Source organism: Monomorium pharaonis, chromosome 7 (genome assembly GCF_013373865.1).
Source record: "Monomorium pharaonis isolate MP-MQ-018 chromosome 7, ASM1337386v2, whole genome shotgun sequence".
In the NCBI taxonomy this organism is placed as follows: Eukaryota; Metazoa; Arthropoda; class Insecta; order Hymenoptera; family Formicidae; genus Monomorium; species Monomorium pharaonis.
This window is the reverse complement of record NC_050473.1, coordinates 22,000,863-22,024,643: the sequence shown is the minus strand read 5'-3', so window position 1 is coordinate 22,024,643 and position 23,781 is coordinate 22,000,863. Positions and strand designations below refer to the sequence as shown.

The following is a 23,781-nucleotide window of genomic DNA, read 5'->3' as shown; positions in this document are numbered from 1 at the left end:
CATAGAGACTTCGGCTTGAATGAATCATAAAGCTGGGTCAATTCGGGAAAACAATGAGTTTGGGACCCTTTACTATAGTGATCTATAGCGGAATTGTTTGTGTGTTATTATCGATCGTATCAGAGGTAGTCACGGCGGGACTCTGAGATTTCAGCTGGGGTGTGACTGGGTTAATTGCGCTTCTGCAGCTTCCGCACGGGCTTGGGCTGCGTCTGACATGTTTGAGGTTAGTTTAACTTAAAAGTCTTTACCGCTGCTGTTTCGTAGACGAAGAATCCAAAGCCCCGATGTGACGATAGAACCCAAGGTGCCGGTGTCATAGGCTTTATGTAATTACAATGGCGTATGTTGGCCCCAGAGGTGTCGGCGGTGGAAAGGAGAGCCGGTCACCGATGACGATAGCAGCGTTGGTGATAGAGCGGTCTCATGTATGCACTTTTATGTGCTCGATGCGTTGAACGCACAGCAAAGATGGCCGCCTGAATATTATATCTGTATGAATAATGGCCAAACGTGGTGTAGTTGAATAACGGTCGGGGTGCGTAAAAGTTGCTGTTTGGGCCGATTCCAATGACGTATTATGCTGACGCTAATGCACGTTCTTTAGTCCGAACCAGTGTAGGACTTTATCACAGCGGGGAACCATGTATATACATACATATACTGTGATTAAAAAATAAGATAAATTTTTTATTTAAACTTCGCGGATACTATAAAATCATGAAATTTTTTTTTTGTGGGTTGGTAGTACTGTCTTTGACATTTATGCAGAGTTTCATGTCAATATATATATATATATAGGCTGCCGTCAAGCGGTCTACTTCCGACGTATACGACGAGACGAATCGGGGGATTAATCAAGTACTCGGATTATCACAAGGGTATTGCTTTATTATCGGACCCGCACTTCTCTAAGCTCTGTCAGTCTGACCTACCTCTCCGAGCATCCCAGCTCGCGAGGGACGGAAGGAAGGGGAGATGGAAATACCGCCCCTTACATAATCTCACGTGTTCTAACTTACGCACATGGCAACTTTATGTTTAAAACTGCACTACGAAATAAATATAAAAGAGAAAAATAAAAAGAAACAGTTTTAAGAAACTACAAACATGTGAAATGATGGTAATGTTATTGATAATACACTCACTATTGTTTAAACTGTGTAATTTGCAAGAGAAAATTGTGCAAATAACTTCCGCTTTTTACGAATTCGTTTTTAGCAGATTTTACGTTGAAAAGGGTATGAATGTATGAAGTATGGGTTTTTATTTTTTTATTAAAGTAGATCATGCTTTTATTGGTATTCGTACGGTTCGATGTTTAGTTTCCGAGAAATAAGGAGGTTCCAATTTAGGAAACTGTTCCAAATTCGATTCTTTTCCTCCTACATTTAATACTTGAATTTGATAAAATATATCATAGAGAAATTTTCAAAAATGCGTTTTAAAGAGAAAAAATAAAACTTTGAATCTTTCTTTATATCATCTACAATGTTTTTCTATATTACACAAAATTAAAAATTTACTTTTATTTTTTTTTTTATCTATGTAAAGCATTGTGCAGTTTTATGACATTGTAGTTTTATTACCAATAAAAATTAACGAAAAATTTTTCTCTTTATCTGTCAACTACGCTATTCGACTAAACTGTCTAGATCCATACTACGATACGTCTCTCGTTTGCCTATTTTTATATTGCAGAAAAAAGAGGGTATTTTTATTTGATCAAATAAAATTTTTAAATGCTAGCATGACTCCAGAACGATGTGTAGTAGCACACTCGATGGTTTGGTTCTCATCATGGATGCAGAGCTGCAATCCCCTCTAAATATACAAAAGAATCTTTAAATGCTTCATTAAAAAACAATTAATGCAATTTCTTGCAGTAATATTGAATTCTTGTGTAAAAAGTGTATTTCTTATGAAATGTCTTTTATATCATTTCGAAAGAGTTAATGAAAAAAAGAAAAAAGTTATAATGTATTCAGTCAGCATAAAGGACCCCGCACAATTTATATGAAAAAAAAAGCTTAGTCAATTTCCTTGAATTTTTTATATATTGTAGTACTTATAGCCCTAATAAAAAATTACACTTTGTGCGACCTTTCTATGCCTAGTTTTGGAGATAAAAATTTTAAAAAATTGCAATTTTAAGGTTTATTGCGTGAGTTTGCACTTGTCAACTTGCTTGGATATGTATATATACACATATATCTGCATGTATAAATGTTCGTGACACTGTGTGCGTGCGTGCGTGCGTGCGTGCGTGTGTGTGCGCCCGCGCGCGCGTGTAAATTCTGCTCTTGGCATTACTCAGAATCAACGACGTGGACGTGGCAAAAATCTGATCCCGCGCGCGCGCGCGCGCGCGTGTGTGTGTGTGTGTGAAGGGAGTGTTAATTAATATTACAACGTTATTATTCATTAATGAGTATTAGATCGTTTGGATTGTGCTTATCTCTGCTGTAACACACACACACACACACACACACACACACACACACACACACACACACACACACACACACACACACACTCACACACACACACACACACACACACAGTGTTACGAACATTTATACATGCAGATATATGTGTATATATACATATGTGAGCAAGTTGACAAGTGCAAACTTACGTAGTAAACCTTAAAGTGGCAATTTTCAAAAATTTTTATCTCCAAAACTAGGCATAGAAAGATCGCACAAATTGTAATTTTTTATTAGGGCTATAAGTACTACAATATATAAAAAATTCAAGGAAATTGACCAAGTTTTTTTTTTTATATAAATTGTGCGGGGTCCTTTTCTCAAAATTTTTTAAAGTTTGTTTTTGAATTCCTTATAAAGTAAAAGAAAACCTTAATCACTGAATCTCTTGAACCGAAGTGTGATATATTTTAAAATATTTAATTTTATTGTTACTTTTAAATAAAATATTTTATACTGCTACTTTTAGATAAATAATTTAATTTTATCTATTCTTAATAATATTATAATTTAAGCGATACAAAGAAATTGGTTTTTAATTACAGGTGAACTGAAAAATTTTACCCAAAAGTGGGAATCTTCTCTAAAAAACAACACGAATGATGGTCACATGGATGATGGAAACGATGGTCACGGTTCGATTCTTAACTATTTTCCATGGGAAAAGTTCTTTGGTTCCAATCCAAAATTATAGCAAGAAGCAGTAAAAAAGTCATAGTCTTTATTCCTCATAGATTAAAACGTATGTACATAAATATCAATAAATATCAATTGAACTAATAATGAGATACTTTTTTTATTTTTAATCATAAAGTTTTCTTTATTCAATGAAATCTATTCTGTACATATTTCATATATACATACATGTTTAATAAAATTCATAATTTATACAAAAAATATAACGTTACAACCAAAAATTGTTTTGCTTACAGATATAAAATTGTCACTAGAGATAAGTGATTCGTTGTTTTTAAAAATTTAACATGTTTTTTGAGCATTTCAAATATCTTACTATGTTTACAGCTCGTATTTGAGACAATATTCTTTTTTGAGCACACGCATGAAGTATAATATTAATCTATTGCCCAATTGATCATCCATAGATGCCGACATCTACTTATACGAATAAATAATTTACTTTAAAAAATGTTATTTTAGGACTATTTTTAATTGCTCTTTCGATTTCCAGTTTTCACGTACAACGTGAAAGAAAATTAAATATGAAAAATATGGAAATTAAATATACCACTAAAAAGAAAGATGTTTTAAAGATTTTTAGAGAATATCATCATTAGAAGATATCGTCTTGAATATCATTTTTTTAGATTCTTATTTTATTTTTTGTCAATAGTCTTCAAATGTTGGAACTAATCCTAAATGTGTTTCCTTCTATTTTTACAGTTCAGCATTTTGAAATAAAATAAGATTTTGAAGAATATTTGAGATTGCTTTTTTTGTATCTGAGATTATTTTTAAAGTTTATCTTCTTTTAAGGGGACATGAAAACTAACCTTAAGAATCAAAGGAACAATCAAAATTATCCTTAGAATAACATTTAAAAAATTATCCATTCGTATGAGTAAGAGATGTCCGCGGACTGTCAATTGGACGGTAATAATTTAATTATTTAATTTTGGTGTATACAGATATCAAAATAATATAATTTATATATAAAGTTTCTACAACGAGACTGCGTTCATGCAAATTATTCTCTCCGTAACTTAAATCTGTGAAATATTATGCCTTTTTTTATTATATTAAAAACAAACTACTAGGAAAATAATAAAACATGCATGCATATTATATAGCACTGGATTTTAATTACCTACAAATATATTTATACAAATTAATATTGTACAGAAAAACAAGAAAAAACAAATAATAGCAGAATATAGATCGTTACATGAAAACATAACTAGATAGTTTAAAATTAGCTTTATTCAGTCATAGCTGGATCTTCATGCTGATGTTGTTTGTGATTTTATATACATTTCAAGTTTATAAAAAAAACATGCTATCAAAATATTAATATATTGCTATGATAATATGATAATATGATTGTTGCGTCGATAATCACGCACGTCAATAATATTCAAATACAATAATATGATAAACAAGTCAATGTGTCGAGCCAAGACAAATTTTTTTAATACATAATAATTAATTAGATAAACATTATATTTATAAATTATAAACGCGACTAATAACATTGTGTTAAAGAAACGTTTCGACTTAGTCCTCTTCAGTCATAATACATTACCAATATGTATCCTTTCTAAAAAAGGGCATGGCATCGATATTCGCATCTCTCGAAGTATTGTTGTCGCTTTTCCGCGATGCCAATTGGTTCTCTCGTTGCGCTTACTTCGTGTTACGAGAGTAATCATTGCGATTGAATTTTGACAGCTGTCAAATTTGTATAAATGGTTATCTATACCGGAAAAGATGGGGAGAGACCGGGAGAGACGGAGAGAGACCGGGAGAGACGAGGAGAGACGGGTAAAGACCAGGAGAGAGGGGAGAGACGGGAGGACAGGGAGAGACGGAGAGAGACCGGGAGAGACGGGGAGAGACGGGTCGAGACGGGTCGAGATGGGGAGAGACCGGGAGAGGACGGGAGAGACCGGGAGAGACGGGGAGAGACTGGGAGAGACGGAGAGAGACGGGGAGAGACCGGGAGAGACTGGGAGAGACGGAGAGAGACGGGGAGAGGACGGGAGAGACGGGGAGAGACTGGGAGAGACGGAGAGAGACGGGGAGAGACCGGGAGAGACGGAGAGGGAAAGTGAGAGAGAGGGGAGAGAAGTGCATCTGTGCGTATGTACACTGTGGATTATTTTACTCAAACGAAAGATTTTTGAAAGTTAGTAAAAAAGAAGTTAAGTTAAGTTAAGTTAGTTAAGAAGTTATTAAGGACCCTGCGGTTTGTCACGCGTGCGCTTGCGGCAGTTCCTTACGACTTCTTAAATTTTGTTTTATGTCGTTTCAAATGGGTTCAAATGTCTACGCGGCATTTTGAAAATTTCGTATACGAGCTCGATACACTACGAGAATCGTCTGTGTACTGAACATTTATTTCAAAGTGTCTTTGTACGTAAACATTACTTGTAAACATTACGGCATGTATGTGAGTAGATGCGTACTCGTAATGTTTACATGTAATGTTTATGTATAGAGGCTTTAAAACAAATGTTTAACACACAGACGATTCTCGTTGAGTATTGAGCTTGTATACGAAATTTTCAAAATGCCGCGTAGACATTTAAACGCATTTGAAACGACATAAAACAACATTTAAGAAGTCGCAAGGAACAACCGCGAGCGCGCGCGTGACGAACCGCGGGGTCCTTACCTTTGCTGTGAAACACACACACACACACACAATGTGCAAAATCCGACTGGCAACCTCCACGTAGTGCATATTGGATAACGCTAATACCGGCGGTAAGCATCATCTTAAACAAAAATGTAAGGTTGATTTTGTAACTTCATCAAAAGAGTGTAGAAAAATTCTTGAAAAAACGTTGTAAGCAGTTGATTATCTGTTATTATTGATAACATTTCCATTTTTTAAATAACTTTTTGATAGATTTTATATTATAAAATTTTTTAAAGTCTTTTTATCAAATATATTTGGCTAATTGATCTCGTCCCATTTTTAAATGTGTTTATGTAAAATTTTTGATGCATTATTTTTATTGTTTTATTTGTACAAATAATTTAAAAAACTTTTAAATAGATTTTATAAGATTTTTCTAAGTCTTTTTTTCAAATATACTTGTCCAATTGTATTGATCTTGTCCCATTTTTGAATGCGTTTATGTACTTGACATATTTTCTTTATAAAATTTTTGATGGGTTGTCATTTTTTCATTATTTTATTTCTATAAATAATTTCCATATTTTTATTGTTAAAAATTGATGGTTCATTGCATTTTAACGACCCGGGCACGCCAAGTTTTTGCTTCACTATAATCCCGTTAGTTGATTTTAATCATTCAATTATTTGATCATCAAGTCCGTTTATTATTAAATATTTTAATAACAAATTATAATAAATAAATTTTGTATAAATATTCTTATAATTAGCGCATTTACTTTATATCATTATTTGTGTAGAGAAGATAATAAAACAATAGGGCAGTAAGACAATTTACCTAATATAAGTTTTTTTTAGGGGCGGACAGACTTAGCACCTTTTTTTACCTTTTTTAAAAAAAGGTAATTTTGTTCGGATATCACGCATTTTGTAGTATTAAGCGTCTTATTTAGAATATTATATATTTTTGCAATAAAAAATTATTATATATATTGATAATTTACTATACTTTTAGTAAATTTAGTAAAATTTACTAAAAGTATAGTTAAATTTTTTGCTACTAAATAACTTCTTGATACTGCATGCTTTGGGTGCGTTCCGTTATTCACTGCAAGTACTGGCGCTATGATGTCATAGAAGTGTACTGCGGATGTCGTTCCGTTTTAGTTTCGTGCGCTTTCAAACTGCTGTAAGGTTGTAAAACGGAACGCATTTGCAGTACATTTTTCCACTGCACGCATCAATCTTTCTACAATCTAACTTATAACCTACTTACTTATTATTTTGTGGAAAATGAGTAGAATAAACAAAAAAAAAAATAATTGCATTGATTACATATATATTAATAGAAAATGTAGATGATTCAAGTGATTCTAGTGAAGATGAATTAAATATACAGATTAAACTTTCGAACTCGAGCATCAAGAATACGGTGCAAAAATTATGTTGAAAATATTGTACTATTATATTCGGATATGGAATTTAAAACTCATTTTCAATAAGTTATTAAATATAAAACATGAAATATTAAGCATTTATGTATTAATTCATTATTTTCTAAACATAGAATGAGACGCACTACTTTTCAATTTTTGTTAGAATTATTAACTCTAGCGCTAGAAATATTTTTTGCATTTTGTGAATAAATAAATAAATAAAAAATTAATGAATAGAAATAAATAATAATAATAGAAATAAATCTGCAAAGTAAAAAACAGTACTTTTATTTTTTATATTTATAATAATTTTTTACGAGATTTTATTTTTGCGAATGTTTCTATTTCTTTATCAAAGTGAAGTTTTTTAGTTTCCGCAGATTTTATGCAGAGGATCGCCAAGTTAGTCAATCGATCTTGGCTGATAGAGTTCCTCAAATAATTCTTCACTCTTTTGAGAGCAGAAAAAGTACGTTCCCTCGATGCGTTATTGATCGGAATTGTTAAATAAATTCGCAAAATAGTTTCCACGTTTGGAAATGTAGACTGCAAACCGTGTGAAATTATTTTATACATTTCTAAAGGAGATTTCGCGCCTTCTTCTTTTGCAAAACTAAGAAACTGTAGCATCTCGTCTCGAAACATGTCGCAGTTGAGATCCTCCTTGTATTTAGTTATGATAGCAGAGATCATGTTGCGCCTTGCGGTTCAACAAAATATTTTTGCCGTACCTTGCGGTGCGACAAAAGATTTTTTGGGATTCGTTGCTGCCCAAGGAGTTAGAACTCGCGGAAAGAGGCGGCTTTGTAGGCAGGGTCCTCAAATCACTCACTCACTGATTTTAATTTAAACTGATATAAGATTTATTTCTGTTGTTGTACACTGGTTGCGGTCGGCGAAGGTGCCGCGTCGTGTTACACAGATTAGATACGGCGCGTGACTCGGAGTTAACGCGTCGTCTCGTTGCTCGCTCGAGACTTGCTAGCGGCTAAGTCCCGACTCTTAATTCACTTGTGCGGGCCGTACGTATCGGCTTGATTACTTTTTACTGATCCCGCTGGCCGCTGTTCGGCAGCGGCTTAAATAGCGTCGCGGATTTAATTATTAGTGGGGGCATCGGGCCCTCCGCATGACCATATATGGTCATTCCCGCGCGCATCCGGCGCGCGGGAAATATTTGCGAGTTTAGCAACAATTGCCAAAATGCCGGTATGCATTTCCGGTGGCATGATTGTTGCTAAGCTGGTTTCGCTAGTTCTTTAAGGTGGCTGGTGCGTTGCCCAGTGCGATGACCGGCCGGCAACGCACGAGGCATGTGTCACTTGACACCTTGTGATAGCGAGCCTTCCTCGGCGAGCTATCTTATAATTCTAATATTTTACTTCCTTTATTTTATGCTATGAATTTATTGGTTGTGAGTGTTTTGCTCACAACAATGGAATCAACATTGTCCTCAGAAGCATTGCCGTGAAACAATCCAAACCAACTATATAAATCTCCATACGCTTTAATTCTGTAGTCCAGTTCCACAATCAATTTGTCGCAAATCGTGTTGATTGCATTTACAATGAAATTTTCCCGTCCACATAGAATTTCATCTGTACTGCTTTCGTCAAAGCGTGCCTTTCTTTTCTTTTTGCAACTCCCTTCATCTTCATCTTGGTAACTACAATTGTCGATTAACTGCGCAGCTTCTGTTTCAATACTTTTAAAATCGCTTCTTACTTGCTCTATAACAAATTTTTTCAAGGATTTCAGTAGTCCTACTCCAGCAGATAAGTATAATTCCAGATTTTGTAATGTTTTGCTTGTTGAATTAATGCGTTGAAGCAACTTATTCCACATTAGTCATAAGTGCGGTCTCATAACAATCCATTCTTTTGGCAAGAGCTTTTACTTCTATCCTGATTATGGGTTTTTGTTTCGGGTCTTCGCCGACTTGAATAAATGCGTTCTTGATATGATTATAACTTATATATAAAGCATGAACTGCATCTGCTCGGGCAGACCATCTGGTGTCTGAAATATTCTTAACAGAACAGCTATGTTTAGTTAAGTTATTTGTAAGAATATTCCATCTGTGTGTCGAAGCATAAATGTATACTTTTTGTACGAAATCGAAGTACGAAATTGCAGCAAATGATTCTGCAGCTGCATTGCCAACTAAGTTTAAGCTGTGACTCGAGCATGGAATGTATTCTGCAGTGGGGCTATGCTTTTTGATTAGAGCCTGCAGTCCAGCATACTTCCCAGACATATTTGACGCATTATCGTAGCTTTGCCCTCGATATTTGGTAATGTCAATATCCCATTCGTTTAGCTTTTCGAAAATAATATTATTTAAATTTAACGCAGTATGCTCGTAAATATCGATGAACGATAAAAATCGTTCCTTTATAAATCTACCTGGAAGTATATAACGAAGGACAATTGTAAGCTGGTTGGTATGACTAATATCGAATCTACGATTAGAGAAAAGTAGCCGCTTTTATTTCTTCGATAAATGAATTTCTCAGGCTGTTTCCCATTATTTGGCTAAATTCATCACATACTCAACATACTGTATTCGACAGATAACTGACGGATCCTTGTCCTCGATTAGCGTTTTTCTTAATATGATTGTCCAAAAATGGATCAAATTCCGCCAAATATTTCAAGCAACTTTTATAATTTCCATTGTTTTTTTGATGATCACGGAATGCCAATCCTTGCGAAGAAATTTTATTGTTGCAATAACTCTTTTTAAAACGTTTCGCCAATATTCTCTTTCTGCATCCACTTGCTTGACGAGTTCAGAATTAATACGTCCTTTTGCATTTGACCTCTTACAAAAGATTAACATGGCTTGTTTGTGATCATGCGAATTTTCATGATGAGAAATTCTAGAACTTATGTTTTTCCAATCGGAGCAACCTTGCATGGAAAATTGAGTTTTTGATTTACTAAACACCTCGACAAACTTCTGGGACTGAGACTCTTCGTTTATTTTAAGGATTGTATCATTAGAACCTTCGTGACTCGGTAACTGTGTCGTATAAAAACCTGTAGAAGTTGATGCGACGCCGATTTCGACAAATTTCTCGGACTGAGGCTTTTCGTTTATTCCAAGAATTGAACGACTGGGAGCGTCATGATTTGGTGACTTCTTCGCTCTCTTCAAAAATGTTTGCAAAGAGTTTCTTTGGGAAAGAGCATTTTCTCTTTCATTTCGCTTCTTTTGCTTTGATGAACCAGATTCGTAGATACGTTTCATTGTTTTGTCTTGACGTGAACAAGTATGATTAGACTACAAAATGAAAAGAGAAATAAGTACTAACCAACTCGCTCAGGCTCGTCAGAAAATGCTCGCTTGTAATTAATTTATCAGTAATTGTAAAGAACGAATATAATTAAACTACAAAATAAAAGGAAAAATAAATACTAACCAACTCGCTCAGGCTCGTCGGAAAACCCTCGCTTGTAAATAATTTATCAGTAATCGCAAAATAGCTCAGAATTGAAATGTATATTTTTATTTACGTTCTTTTCCGGCCTGCAGTAGAAGACGTTGAATATAAGAGATATTAATCAAAATATCAAATATCCTTTCAGTGTGTATAAAACTGGAAACGATATGTCTAACAAATATGTAACGACAGCTCATCAACATGCGTATCTTTTGCTTGGTTACGAGCGGCGAGCAGAAAACAAAAGCGCAGCGCTTGACGTTCGGAATTCCCCGATTTTCGGATGCATACGCATTGCGCTTCGCTGTTAGTTGGCGGCAGCGCGCCATTCTCCCCTCTCCTCAAAGACAGTTTGAATATGTAAAAGCGCACCGACGAAGAAATTAGTGTGCTTTCCAGCAAGACACAGTGTAACACAGTGTAACACTCCACTAGTGTGAGTGAGACACACTGATAAATTCTTTCTCGCAGTAATAGACACTGTGTCGCTTGCTGGAAAGCACACATAGTTAATTACAGGGCTGCAAAAGTCCTACATTACCGGAAGTTACTACAAAGTAAATCCCCAAAAATGATCTCAATTTAGCATAAAATGGAAAATTCTTCTATCAAAAGATATACAAAATATCATTCCGCAGGAAAGAGTGGTACCCGATTTTGCAATTTCGATGGAACATTTGGGGGCTCCGAAGAGTTGGGGGCCCTAGGCGCGCGCCTAGTGCGCCTACTGCTAAACGCGCCCCTGACCAGAACAGATTTAATACTCAAATATATAGCATGCTGTATATTGCATATTTGTTTACTGCATGACGACATGATAGATATATCAATTATTGTAAATAACCCACAATATGCTGAAAACCCTAATATTAACGTTTGTAACAAAGAAGAAGGTATTTAAAAACGAAATTTTATAGCTCAAGGTTTAATGAATTCTCAATATTTTATAAATTAATCTTTTTTAAATATATACTATTTAATATTAGATACCGCTAAATTTTATTACTACTTTCTGCTAGATTATTTTGTGTACATTGTATATGTACATTATTTATTATTTTAGAAAACAATTGTATTTGTTTAAGGATGCACGCGAGTGCGTGCACGCACACACACACCATATTAGCAATAAAGTATAATAATAAAATATCCATTGTCAGAGTATTCAGTTATATAAATGTATTCTTATATTTCATAGTTGACATTCGTAGCTTACAAATATATTATATACGTATCCACATATAAACAGTAGTCTTTTCTTCACAGCCTTATAGTGACAATACATGTATTACTTTTTACAATACAAAAATAAAAATATCACATATAAGACTTAAACTACAGATGAGAAACAAACGTATAGAAGAACAAGATATGCGTGCGTATATTTGAAAAATAGAGAGCAAGACGATTAATTGAATATTCTACTTTAATTTAACTGTTACCAGCGTTACCACCGTTCTTGAACGTAATAATTAATCGCAATGATTATTCGAGTCTCCAACAATCTGATTTCTAAAAATATTTTTCGAAATGCACTCTTGATGAGTTGCTGATCGATGACAAGTTATAAAATAATTTTTACGTAATTGCCGCATTTTTCGAGTTTTTAATTGAAATCTTTAGTCAACTTGTCAAACGGCGATAAAATATCAGAGAAATTTTTCACGACATTTGTTGCAAACAGATCGACACACATACACGCACGCACGCACGCACGCACGCACGCACGCACGCACGCACGCACACACACACACACACACACACACACACACACACACACACCATATATAAAGCTACAGTTTCGTAGCTTCCTTCTCATCTCCCTCTCTTCTTCCAACACGCGCGATATTATTACGGTTCAAAATAAAGCAATAATTTAAAGTTTTAAGTGATTATTCGATGTTGGTCTTAATCCTCACGACATTTAATTTATTTATGTATGCTTTTTCGCACTTTTGGTTTACACGTTTCATTCTTTACTCTGATCAAAACGAGACAAAGAAAAATAACTTTATTTGAAGAACGATACATTACATATCTTTTTATTTTTTTTCTTTGATTCATTTTACTTTCTACTTTATTACGAAATACTTATCATACCTCTCACATGAAAGAGAGAGAGAGAGAGAGAGAGAGATTTGTATTCTAACATTTCTTTAATATGACAAGTCTTGCACGACATAATCGCCTTACATTCCGTTCTACAAAGTTATAAAAATCGAGGCCACGCCGACATTCCTACTGTTGCTTGAGTAAACAACGTGGTTATCACGAAAATAGAAGCTTTGCAGATCAGTTCCTCGAAAAGTTGCCATTTGAATGTCTAAAGTGCCGTTTATAATTTCAACTACAATTTTAATATTGGGCAGTATTAAAAATAAAATATATAACGAAAATATACATACTTTTATACAAAAAACAGAAATGTAGTATAGAAAGGTCTGTTGGCCTATTCTCTGCAACTCTTAGGGCTGATTTCACTAATTTCGGTTACCTTAACCGACCGGTTATTCCATTGGAATTGATCAATTTGTCGTTAAGCAAAATTAATGCGATTGGTCAATTCCAGTGGAATAACCGACCGGTTAAGGTAACCGGAGTTGGTGAAATCGACCCTTAACAACAATTTCGTTATCATTATAATGTCGTTGCGCATTGTTTTTAAACCATATGTTAATCTGTTCAATGACGTTATAACAATAACGGAATTGTTAAATAAAAGGAGTTACAAAACAAGGCCTGCAAGCGGGGTGTGTGTGTGTGTGTGTGTGTGTGTGCGTGCGTGCGTGCGTGCGTGCGTGCGTGCGTGCGTGCGCGCGCGCGCGCGCGTAAATAGATACATTTCCCAAACATACTAAATTTAATCTTTGGCATGAATTATTGTTCTATGTACTACAATAATTAATTAATACAATAAGTTTTTACATTATTAATAAAACATAAACGAATAAATTTGAAAAAACTTAAAAAACTAAATTTTAAAAAAGACTTAAAAAATATTCCAGTTACATACTAATAAATCTTATTCCAAAAAGCTATCCTAGCTGCTGACTGAAGGGTTCTATCCATGGCTTTTAATCAAATATATTATCCATAAACTAAAACATTGAATTTATTTGCAAAACTTGTTAACATAAAATTGAAATAAAAAGATATACTTACATTATAATATTCCCAAGATTTACTTTTATTGAAAAAAAAAAAAGCTAATTTTTTTCAACCATCTTTTCTAATTTTCTTATGCCTTCCAGCTGTTCAATTTTTTTGTTTTTTAATATCTGCTTGACGATCTTTCAGTCGTTTTTCTTCTAATAAGCTTTCTAAATATTTGTCTATGTTTACTTTTCTCTTTTTTACTGTAAAAATATATTTGAAAAAATTAAAGTATATATAACAAATGCATTTACAGATTGTAGTATATATATTATAATATATTTCATTACCAGATTGTTCACAAGTTTTTTCTTTAACTAAATTTTCAGAGTCGTTAGAGTTGCAGGTCCCAACTAGTGACAAGGGTTCTATTCATGGCTTTTCACCAAATATATTATCCATAATCTAAAACATTGAATTTATTTGTAAAACTTGTTAACATAAATTGAAATAAAAATACTTACATCATAATATTCCCATCTTTTTGCACTATTTCCCGATTTTTTATTATGGTCTTTAATTGCCTTGTAAGTTCGTTTCATTGCTTGCAATTTAATGCAACATTTCTGTCCACTTATATTATATCCCCTTTTCTGTATTTCTTTTGAAACAACCTCCCAACAATGTTTTTGCGTACTTTTTCCATTATGAAAATCTATTTCTTTAGATTTGAATATATCTATTAGTAACAACGTTTCCTGCTTTGACCAATTATGCTGATGTTAATAAGACAAAAAATGTTATTAGAATTTACGTTAGTTTTTAATATATATCTCAAATTTTTCTTTCAATTTACCTTTAGATGTAACAGCGTCTTCAGTTCGTTCATAAGATTTCGATGTTAAACTTTGTTGTTTTGCATGTTCGAGCAACTTAGTTGTACATCTGTAACAGAATTATAAAAAAACTACCCAGATAGCCAAGCGAGATTAACCCTCTGCCTACACATGGGGTTACGGTAACCCTAGTCGATTTTGAAATGTTCGCTACTTAAAAGTATTTAGCAAGGAGAACGCTGGAACCAGGGAGGGAAAAAAGTTTGAACTGTGCTCTACTTATTCCTCTTTGGGCGTTGTGAATGTTTTAAAAACAACAGAAGTAGGAGCATCGAAAGTGTGTGTTGGGGTTACAATTACCCCGTGTGTAGGGAACGTAACAAAAAAAATGGAAAAGTTCCAAATTTGAAGGGTAAGTAAAGTTATTTTTTTGTTTATTACGTATCATTTACGCATAAAGTACTTATATATATTACCAATGTCGCGATCATTTTGCAAAAATATGCTGCAATTGTAGCATTACAAATTAAAAATTTTTTTTATAATGAATAAAATCTTTTGTAATAAATATTTTTTGTATTAATAATTATGTTTTTGGGTATTAATAATTGTTTTTTAAATAAATATTACTATTTTCTTTTACTATTGTGTTTAAACTGCATTCATTTTTTACTAAATTCACATTACAAAATAAATATATTTTTTGAACAGAATAAAAAAACTGACAATAGATTCTTAAAGTACAACTCTTCCCTTTTCCATTGATTACCATTTTAATTATTTTATCTATTTTTTTCTAATAAATACGGGCGTTTAAAAAAAAGGCAAATTTTTACAAAAATTTTTTGTTCCTTTCTCATTCTTTTCAAAAAATCTCTTTTCTTTTAATATCTTCGACTTTTCGACCAAGACCATCATAATTCTGAGATTTTTTTCTTTCGATTAAAAAAAAAAAAAGAAGTTAAAATTGATTAAATACATTTGGAGATATAAGTTAACGAAATTTTGGGGTTAGCGTAACCCCCTGTGTGTAGGAATCGGGAGAAAAATAAGGTCTGTAGGCAGAGGGTTAAGCATATCGGGCAAATTAATGCACTGTATGTATGTTGTGAACTTGCTCACAATTTGCTGTCATTGTAATTTAACGTGGAACGAAGTTAACATCAGGAGAGCAAATAACCTTTATGAGTTTATAAAATTATAAGCATTCGTCAGTCGCGCGTAGGAGAGTGAACAGAGTGGTTGATAAGGCGTTTCGATAGTATAGCAAAGGTGCCGCGGTGTGTGAAAATACCCCAACCAGCCCTTATCAGGGCTAAGAAGGAAGCAGTGAGATCCCTGAAGAGGGAGGCAAGGGAGAGAAAGGAAAAGGAAAGAGAGAAAATAGTGGGAATATGTGACTTAGTCACAAAGATACCCAAAAGTTTGGTTAAGGTCACATGCATGGAACATGCCAGAGTGAAATCTGCGCAAGCGCTGCATAGCGAACTGAACAAAGAGAGTCTGGTACAAAAGGACGCAACAGGTGGAAAAGTGGATAATAAAGTGCCGAATAAAGAACTGGTAGATAAGAAAGCAGAAAAGGTAGTATTGAGTGAGTGTGCTTGTGATAAAAAATACTCGAAGGAAAGTGTGGAAGAAATAATCGGAATTATCCCAGACAAACTGCATCGAAAAATCTCGAACATTAGTGATAGAGAGAATCGCATGAAATCAGTGTCTGGTGAAAGTGACGACATGAAGAAAAGTAAAAGAAATCAGAACAAGAGGGAGAGGCAAGACAGAGAAGAGGCAAAAAGTGGACGGGAGGAAACCAAACAAAGAAAGAGAACAAGCCAGGAAGAAACAAAGGAAGTAGAGATGGAAGATGTAAGCTCGGAATCAACATCAAAGGAGGACGCACAGGTACAAACTTCAATGGACACAACGAGCTCATCCTCAACAACATATTATACGGACGACGAGCCCAAGAAGGAAACTGTGTACTGCAAAAACGGCAAAATAATCTACAATTATGGAGGGCTAGAACAACAACAAGATAGGAAGGAGGATAAAGAATTTAAGACTGGACACAAAGGGGATTGCATCATAACAGTAAGACTCAAACAAGATTACATGGAAAAGAGAGGTAAGGTAAATTGTTTTAGAATTTTAAACGCACTGGCCAAAGAAAGTATAAAGCCAGATAGCTTCGTGAAAACGGGCTTCAGAACAGCGGACCTACATATAGTAGGCATAGATAGAGCAAACAGGACCCTAAGAAAACTTGACAAAATTAGAGAAATAGAATATAGCCTCTTAGAAAGAAACACTGCGATAAAAGGTGTGGTAACTGACTGGGGAGATAAGGTAGAAGAGCTAGCTATAGCAGTCGATCAAAGAGAAGACATTCAAAAAATGGAAAGACTAGTCGCAAAAAAATACAATGTAACAACTAAGAAAATGGAAAGCGTTATCACTAATAATATTATAGTTACGTTTAGAGGAAACATGATGCCGCACGCGTTATCCCTGTACGGCGGCCTAGTAAAAATCAAACTGAGACCATACATATTAAATGTTAAGCAGTGTTATAAATGTTACAGATTTGGGCACGTGCAAGCTGTATGTAGAGAGAAAGAAAGACTGTGTATCATATGCGGAGACCAATTCCATGGCAGATGCGAAAGAGTACCAAGATGCAGAAACTGCGGTGAAAGTCATAAAGCTAATAGCAAACTGTGCAGAGAATTTCTGCATCAAAGAGACATCCTGAGGCACGCAGCGGAGAGAAATATCTCAATAACAGAGGCAAAACAAGAATTTGGTCAAAGAACAACAAAATACAGAGATGCAGTTCTTAGAAGCGAGAACATGGATAAAGAGAGAAGACAACTCAGAGAGAAAATGGAAGATATAGGAACAACGTCAAGGATACAACAATCAAGAAGAGCACAGAACTTTGAAAGAAAGGATGTAAATACTACACAGGAAAAAAGAAGCATGGAAAGAAGAAGCGTTGAAAAATGAAAAGAGAGAGACAGCCAGGAGAATAAAGAGAACTATTGGCAGAAAGTCAAAACAAACAGGGTATCCACCTTTGGAGAGAATAAGAACAGTCACAATGAGCAGAACAAGGAAGCAGAAATGAAGAGCAATATAGAGAGACAAGGAAAAAAAGACACAATAGTAAAAAGTATGAAAGAATTAATTGAGAAAAATGAGCAGAATGACTTCTTTTTAGAAGCACTAAAAGCCATAGTCGAGACAATGCATGTGGAAATTCTAAGAGTGATAGAGGAAAAGAAAAACAAAGATAAAAGTGAAGACAAAGAGAAAAACGAAGGACAATGAATATAATAACCCTGAATGCAAGAGGCATCAGAGGTAAAAAGAGTGAAATACAAAACAGAATAAATAAAACGGACATCATATGCATTACAGAAACAAAACTAAAGAGTGTGGACAAAATTTACATGCAGGGATTTAACATAGAGCGAACAGACAGAGATAATAACACTAGCATAGGAGCAGGAGGAACAGCCATAATGATTAAAAAGGGAATAAAATACACAAGAGTGGATATGAACATCACACCGAGCCATTGCGAAGCCACTGCCATAGAACTAGAATTGCGTAATCAAGAGGAGATGTTGACATTAATAGTGGTGTATCGAAAACCAGGGTATCTAATAAGAAGATATGAATGGAAACAATAGAAAAAACGTAATCCTTACAGGTGATTTTAACGCACACAACATGGCTTGGAATTGCAATAATACGGATGCAAATGGTACCTTCCTAGCAGATGCTGGGTGGGAGGCTGACCTGATGGTAATCAACACAGACACGAAGAGTTACATGGGAGACCATAAGAAACCTAGCTCTAACCTAGATCTAATAATAACGTCGCTGAATATGGTGGATAAAATAGAATATGAGCAAGAATGTGATACATGGGGGTCCGATCACCACCCCATTATCATCAAGTTAGAAATGGAATTTGAAAGATATATTAAAAAATCAAACAGAGTTACAAGAAAAAACACCGACTGGAAAGAATTTGGTAAAAAAATGACAAAGTGGCTTGAGTCAAAACCGAACTGGAAAAAGGAAGAACCAGTGGATTTATACAATAGTCTAGTGGAAGAAATGATAAATGCACTGAGAAAAGAAAAGCCACGGAATAACAATCAGAGAAAAACAAAGGAAAAGGAGAAAAACGAGGACAGGAATAAAAAAAGATCCAGTCAGAAACCATGGTGGGACGAAGAATGCAAAGAAAGTATAGAGGAAAGAAAGAGAGCACTTGAACAATTTTATAAAAACCAATCCCTGCACAGCTTCATAGAATTCCAAAAGGCAAAGGCCAAGGTCAGAAAGGTAACCAATCAAAAAAAGAGGACATCCTTATACCAATTTATTGAAAGTATTAATAAGAATACAAGCATGAAATATGTGTGGAACAAACTCAGAATTTTACGAAACCCCAGCAAAACAATCAAGTGGAACAAGTGGCAGAACAAGAATAGAAATGAAACAATACTGAACAAAATACAAGAATATGCCCCATGCTGGGTGGAGGTTAAAAAAATTGACAAAGTCAAGGAGCACAAGAAAGAGGATCTCAACGAAAGCATTAAAATTGAAGAGGTAAGAAGAGCTCTAAAAAAAGGAAAAAAACAATCAGCGCCAGGCCTGAACCACATTGAATACGCCATGCTGAAAGAATTACCGAGCGAACTGGAAGAGGTCCTAACATTCATCTTTAACAAAATATTCGAGGGAGACATGGAAGTACCAGAGGAATGGAAAAAGTTCCAAGTGATATTTATTGATAAGCAGGACAAAGAAGATGTGAGACCTATCTCGCTTTCATCATGCATAAGAAAAACATATGAGAGAATAATAGCTGAAAGACTCAACTGGTGGGCGGAAGCCAAGGGAATATATGACAAACAACAAGCTGGTTTCAGAAGAGGAAAATCATGCTTGAACAATTTAATGAAGCTATCAATACAAATTAACATGAATAAACTAAGAAACAGAAATACTATGGTGGCATTAGTGGATATCTCCTCAGCCTATGATAACGTGTTATATGATGTTATGATTAAAAAGCTATTGAAAGAAGGATGTCCTAGTAAAATAACAAATACTATCAATGAGCTATTATATGAGAGAATCGTAGACTTCACTACAGAAAATGGTACCTTAATAAGAAGAAAGGTAAGCAAGGGCCTACCCCAAGGAGCAGTCCTTAGCCCGATATTATATAATATATATACTAATAAAATCATGAGTACAATCCCAAAGGAAGTGAAACAGGTCCAGTTCGCAGATGATGTGGCGATAATGTGCAGCGAAAAATATCTCACAAACAGAATAAAGCTAATAGAAAGTGCCCTAGAGGATACACAAGAGGAATTGGACAGAATTGGACTAAAGATAATTCCAAGAAAGACTAAAATAATGGAATTCAACAGGCAAGGGATAACAGATAAAACAGTGAAGATTAAATTCGAAAACGAAGAAATCAGGTTGTCAGCAGAAGCAAAATTTCTCGGGATATGGCTGGATACAAGACTAAACTTTGACAAGCAATGTAACGCAATTAGAGATAAGGCAAGAAATGCCAATAACATTCTAAAATATGCAAATAAGGTGTCAAGAGGTATGGAGGTAAACACAGCCCTCTTGCTGTATAAAAGTTTAGTCAGAGCGACAATAGAATACGGAATTATAATGTACCTACCCACCAATAGGGAAGAAGCTACAATGAAAATAGAAAAGGCTCAGTATATGGGAGTGAGAACAGCCATGGGATATAGAAACAGCACACCAACAAATGTGATGTTAGCAGAATCAAAGCTGCTGAGTATGAAAAATAGAGCAAGATTCTTGGCAAGAAACCACATAGTGAAAGTTATAAGCGAATACACCACTACAGGGAATGAAGAAATAGACGGAATAAAGGAGCTAGAAAAGGAAGAAATGAAATACAAATTGATTTCCCCTTGCTACAAGAGAAGCATAGCAGTGGAAGCGTGGAAACAAGTTAAAAAGGACATTGACAGTATAAAAACAAACTTAAGAGAAGAACTATTTATGACCAGTTATTGGGACGTAACAGACAATATAATAGTAGATACCGAAATCGGAAATACATATAGCATCAAGGACAGGATAATTGAAAAAGAGCTACTTCAAGACATTCAAGAGAAATATGAATTAAACCGGGACACAATCAGGATATACACGGATGGATCCAAGCAGGAAAAGGAGCCCTCGGTGGGATGTGCCTTCATAGTTGAAAACGAGGAAAAAGGATATTACATGAGCCTAAACAACGCGGCCACAATATTTACAGCGGAAGCGTGCGCAGTAGCCAAAGCCATGGAATAGGTCTACCGCCAGAAATGGAAGCAAAACATCTTGATTTTGACAGACAGCCTAAGCACAGTAAATGCCCTAAGCAACAATGAAATTTCAACTACTTGCAATATATACATACTGGAAGCTAGAAAGTGGTATAGTAAAATCAAAAAGGAACTAAAAATAAAAATAATAATAGCATGGATACCAGCACATAAAGGAATCTGGGGCAATGAAGAAGCGGATAAACTAGCTAAAGAGGCCACTAAAGAAGAGCACACGACAGAGCTCAAAATCGCAAATAGAGATATAAGAAACAAACATAAAGAGGAGTTAACACAAAGAAACAACAGTGAATTGGAGGCACAAGCGGAAATAAAAGGAAAATTCTACTTTGCAAACTTCTATAAGAAAGAGGAAAGAAGTCCCTGGTTTAAAGGAACGAATCTACCTAGAAAAGCTACAGTTCTATTCAATAGATTAAGAGGCAACCATTTCAACCTAAATTCAAGCTTGGCGCGAAAAGATTATATATTTTCCGAGAGATGTCAGTGTGGTAGCGAAAGAGAAGAATTGGACCACTTCACATTTAGTTGTATTATACATGACGAGACAAGAATGAACATGAATCTAACGGAAGAATTGAACAGAGTTGGAGCAAGCAAGCCGGATAGCGTCTGGAGTTGGCTGAAAAAGGAAGAATTAAGCACACTCAAAGTAATCTACCAGTTCATAAAGGCCACTGGAAGAATCATATAGAGAAGGATGGGAGATATCCCGCAAAGAAGCATACGTGCCATATATCTATCATAGATCTGGCACATTAAACCTATACAAAAAAAAAAAAAAAAGTGCATGCATTGAGAAATAATAAACTTGTCACATTGACTGCAAATTATGCATGCATATTGACAACTTGCCGTCAGTTTGTTGAATTCTAATGTAGAATTTTACATGATGTCAGAACAACAGACAGTTTGAGGAAACACCTTGGCTTTAGTTTGATAAAATTAATAGGGAATAAGTGACAGCAAAATAACAACACGTTGCCTTTATTTGGCTATCTGGGTATTATATTAAAAGTTAAAAATACATTTAATTGCAAATATGTCACATCAGTCGCTATTCTACCTTCTTGAAAGAATATGAAAACGACCTGAAGGTAGGTTGAAACATTGTAATTCATATTTAATTAACCTATAATAAATTGCCAGTTATGATTAAATAAATAATCGTAATAAGAATTCTTTGTTAATTATCACTAGCAACTAAAAGATTTCTTATTATAATAATTAAATTGTTGAATAAAATATTATATCGTTATATAGTTTTTATTTTAGGTATTAAATTTATATTTTTAAATTTATTATAGGTATAGAGTTAAAGAATATGATAAAATTATAGTATTTTATAGGTATATCAATAATAATTTTATTGACGATTATATATTTAATAAGAATTAATTATTTACATCCTATTATTTTAATTGTTTTAATAATTATATATAGATTAATTGTATGTTTATTATTATCAATTAATACATATAATTATATATATTCAATTATATTTTTTTAAATTATGATTAGGGGATTGTTAATTATTTTTTTATATTTTGCTAGATTAATTTCTAATGAAGAAAATAAGATTAAAATAAATTTATTTATTTTTAGTATGATGTTTTTGAATTTATTGATTATATTTTATTTTATAAATTTAATAAAATATAATAGATATTATTTTATAGAACTTAATAAAGTGTAGTTGATATTAATATACCATTATTTAATAATATTTTTAAGATTTATAGTTATCCTTATAATAATTTTACTTTATTATGTCTATTATATTTATTAATTACATTGTTTGTAGTTACTAAAATTTGTTCTGTTCAAGATAAGTCATTGCGGAAATTAAATTAATAATTAGGTTTATGAATAAAATTATAAAAATATTAGAGGAATCATTAATAAAATTACCTACTCCTGTAAATATTTCTTATTGGTGGAATTTTGGATCTTTATTGGGTATATTTTTGTTTGTGCAAATTGTAAGGGGATTTTTTAAATCCATGCATTATTGTCCTAAGGTTGGTTTAGCATTTAATAGAATTTTCATATTATACAGAATGTAAGTAATGGTTGACTTATACATAATATTCATATTAATGGTGCTACTTTTTTTTGTGTGTGTATATATTCATATTGCGCGCGGTATATATTATGGTTCTTATAAGTTAGTTAATACATGAATGATTGGAGTTAGAATTTTTTTTATTTCAATGGCTACTCCTTTTTTAGGATATGTTTTACCATGGGGTCAGATATCATTTTGGGGGGCTACAGTTATTACAAATTTAGTTTCAACTATTCCTTATATTGGTAATATAGTAGTTATATGAATTTGGGGGGGATTTTCTATTAATAATTCTACATTAAATCGATTTTTTTCTTTACATTTTATTTTGCCTTTTGTAATTTTAGTTATAGTAGTGTTGCATTTATATTTTTTACACTTTAGTGGTTCATCTAATCCTTTGGGGATTAAATAGGGATTATAGAAAAGTTTCTTTTCATATCTATTTTACTTTTAAAGATTTATTAGGTTTTATTATTATAATAGGGATTTTTATAATTATTATTTTACAGTATCCTTATATGTTTGGTGATCCTGATAATTTTATTCCTGCAAATTCTATAGTTACTCCAGTACATATTCAGCCTGAGTGATATTTTTTATTTGCTTATGCTATCTTACGTTCAATTCCGAGAAAATTAGGGAGGGTAGTTGCATTATTGATATCAATTGTAG

General features: G+C 33.7%; 1 protein-coding gene and 1 pseudogene across 4 annotated transcripts in view; both read left to right on the top strand.

Annotated features, from left to right (window-relative positions):
• LOC105834259 overlaps nt 1–14,314 on the top strand; it is an 84,380-nt gene extending 70,066 nt beyond the window's left edge. For 2 of the 4 annotated variants that reach the window (XM_036290422.1, XM_036290425.1), the window contains exon 6: nt 3,035–3,272. In XM_036290422.1, the coding sequence (XP_036146315.1) occupies nt 3,035–3,183 (149 nt within the window). In that variant the 3' untranslated portion in view covers nt 3,184–3,272. Of the gene's footprint in view, nt 1–3,034; nt 3,273–3,421; nt 4,365–14,172 lie in introns of those variants that run through there. The other 2 variants (XM_036290423.1, XM_036290424.1) reach the window with 2 other exon arrangements.
• An 8,574-nt stretch (nt 14,315–22,888) lies between these two features.
• LOC114254790 lies at nt 22,889–23,781 on the top strand (annotated as a pseudogene).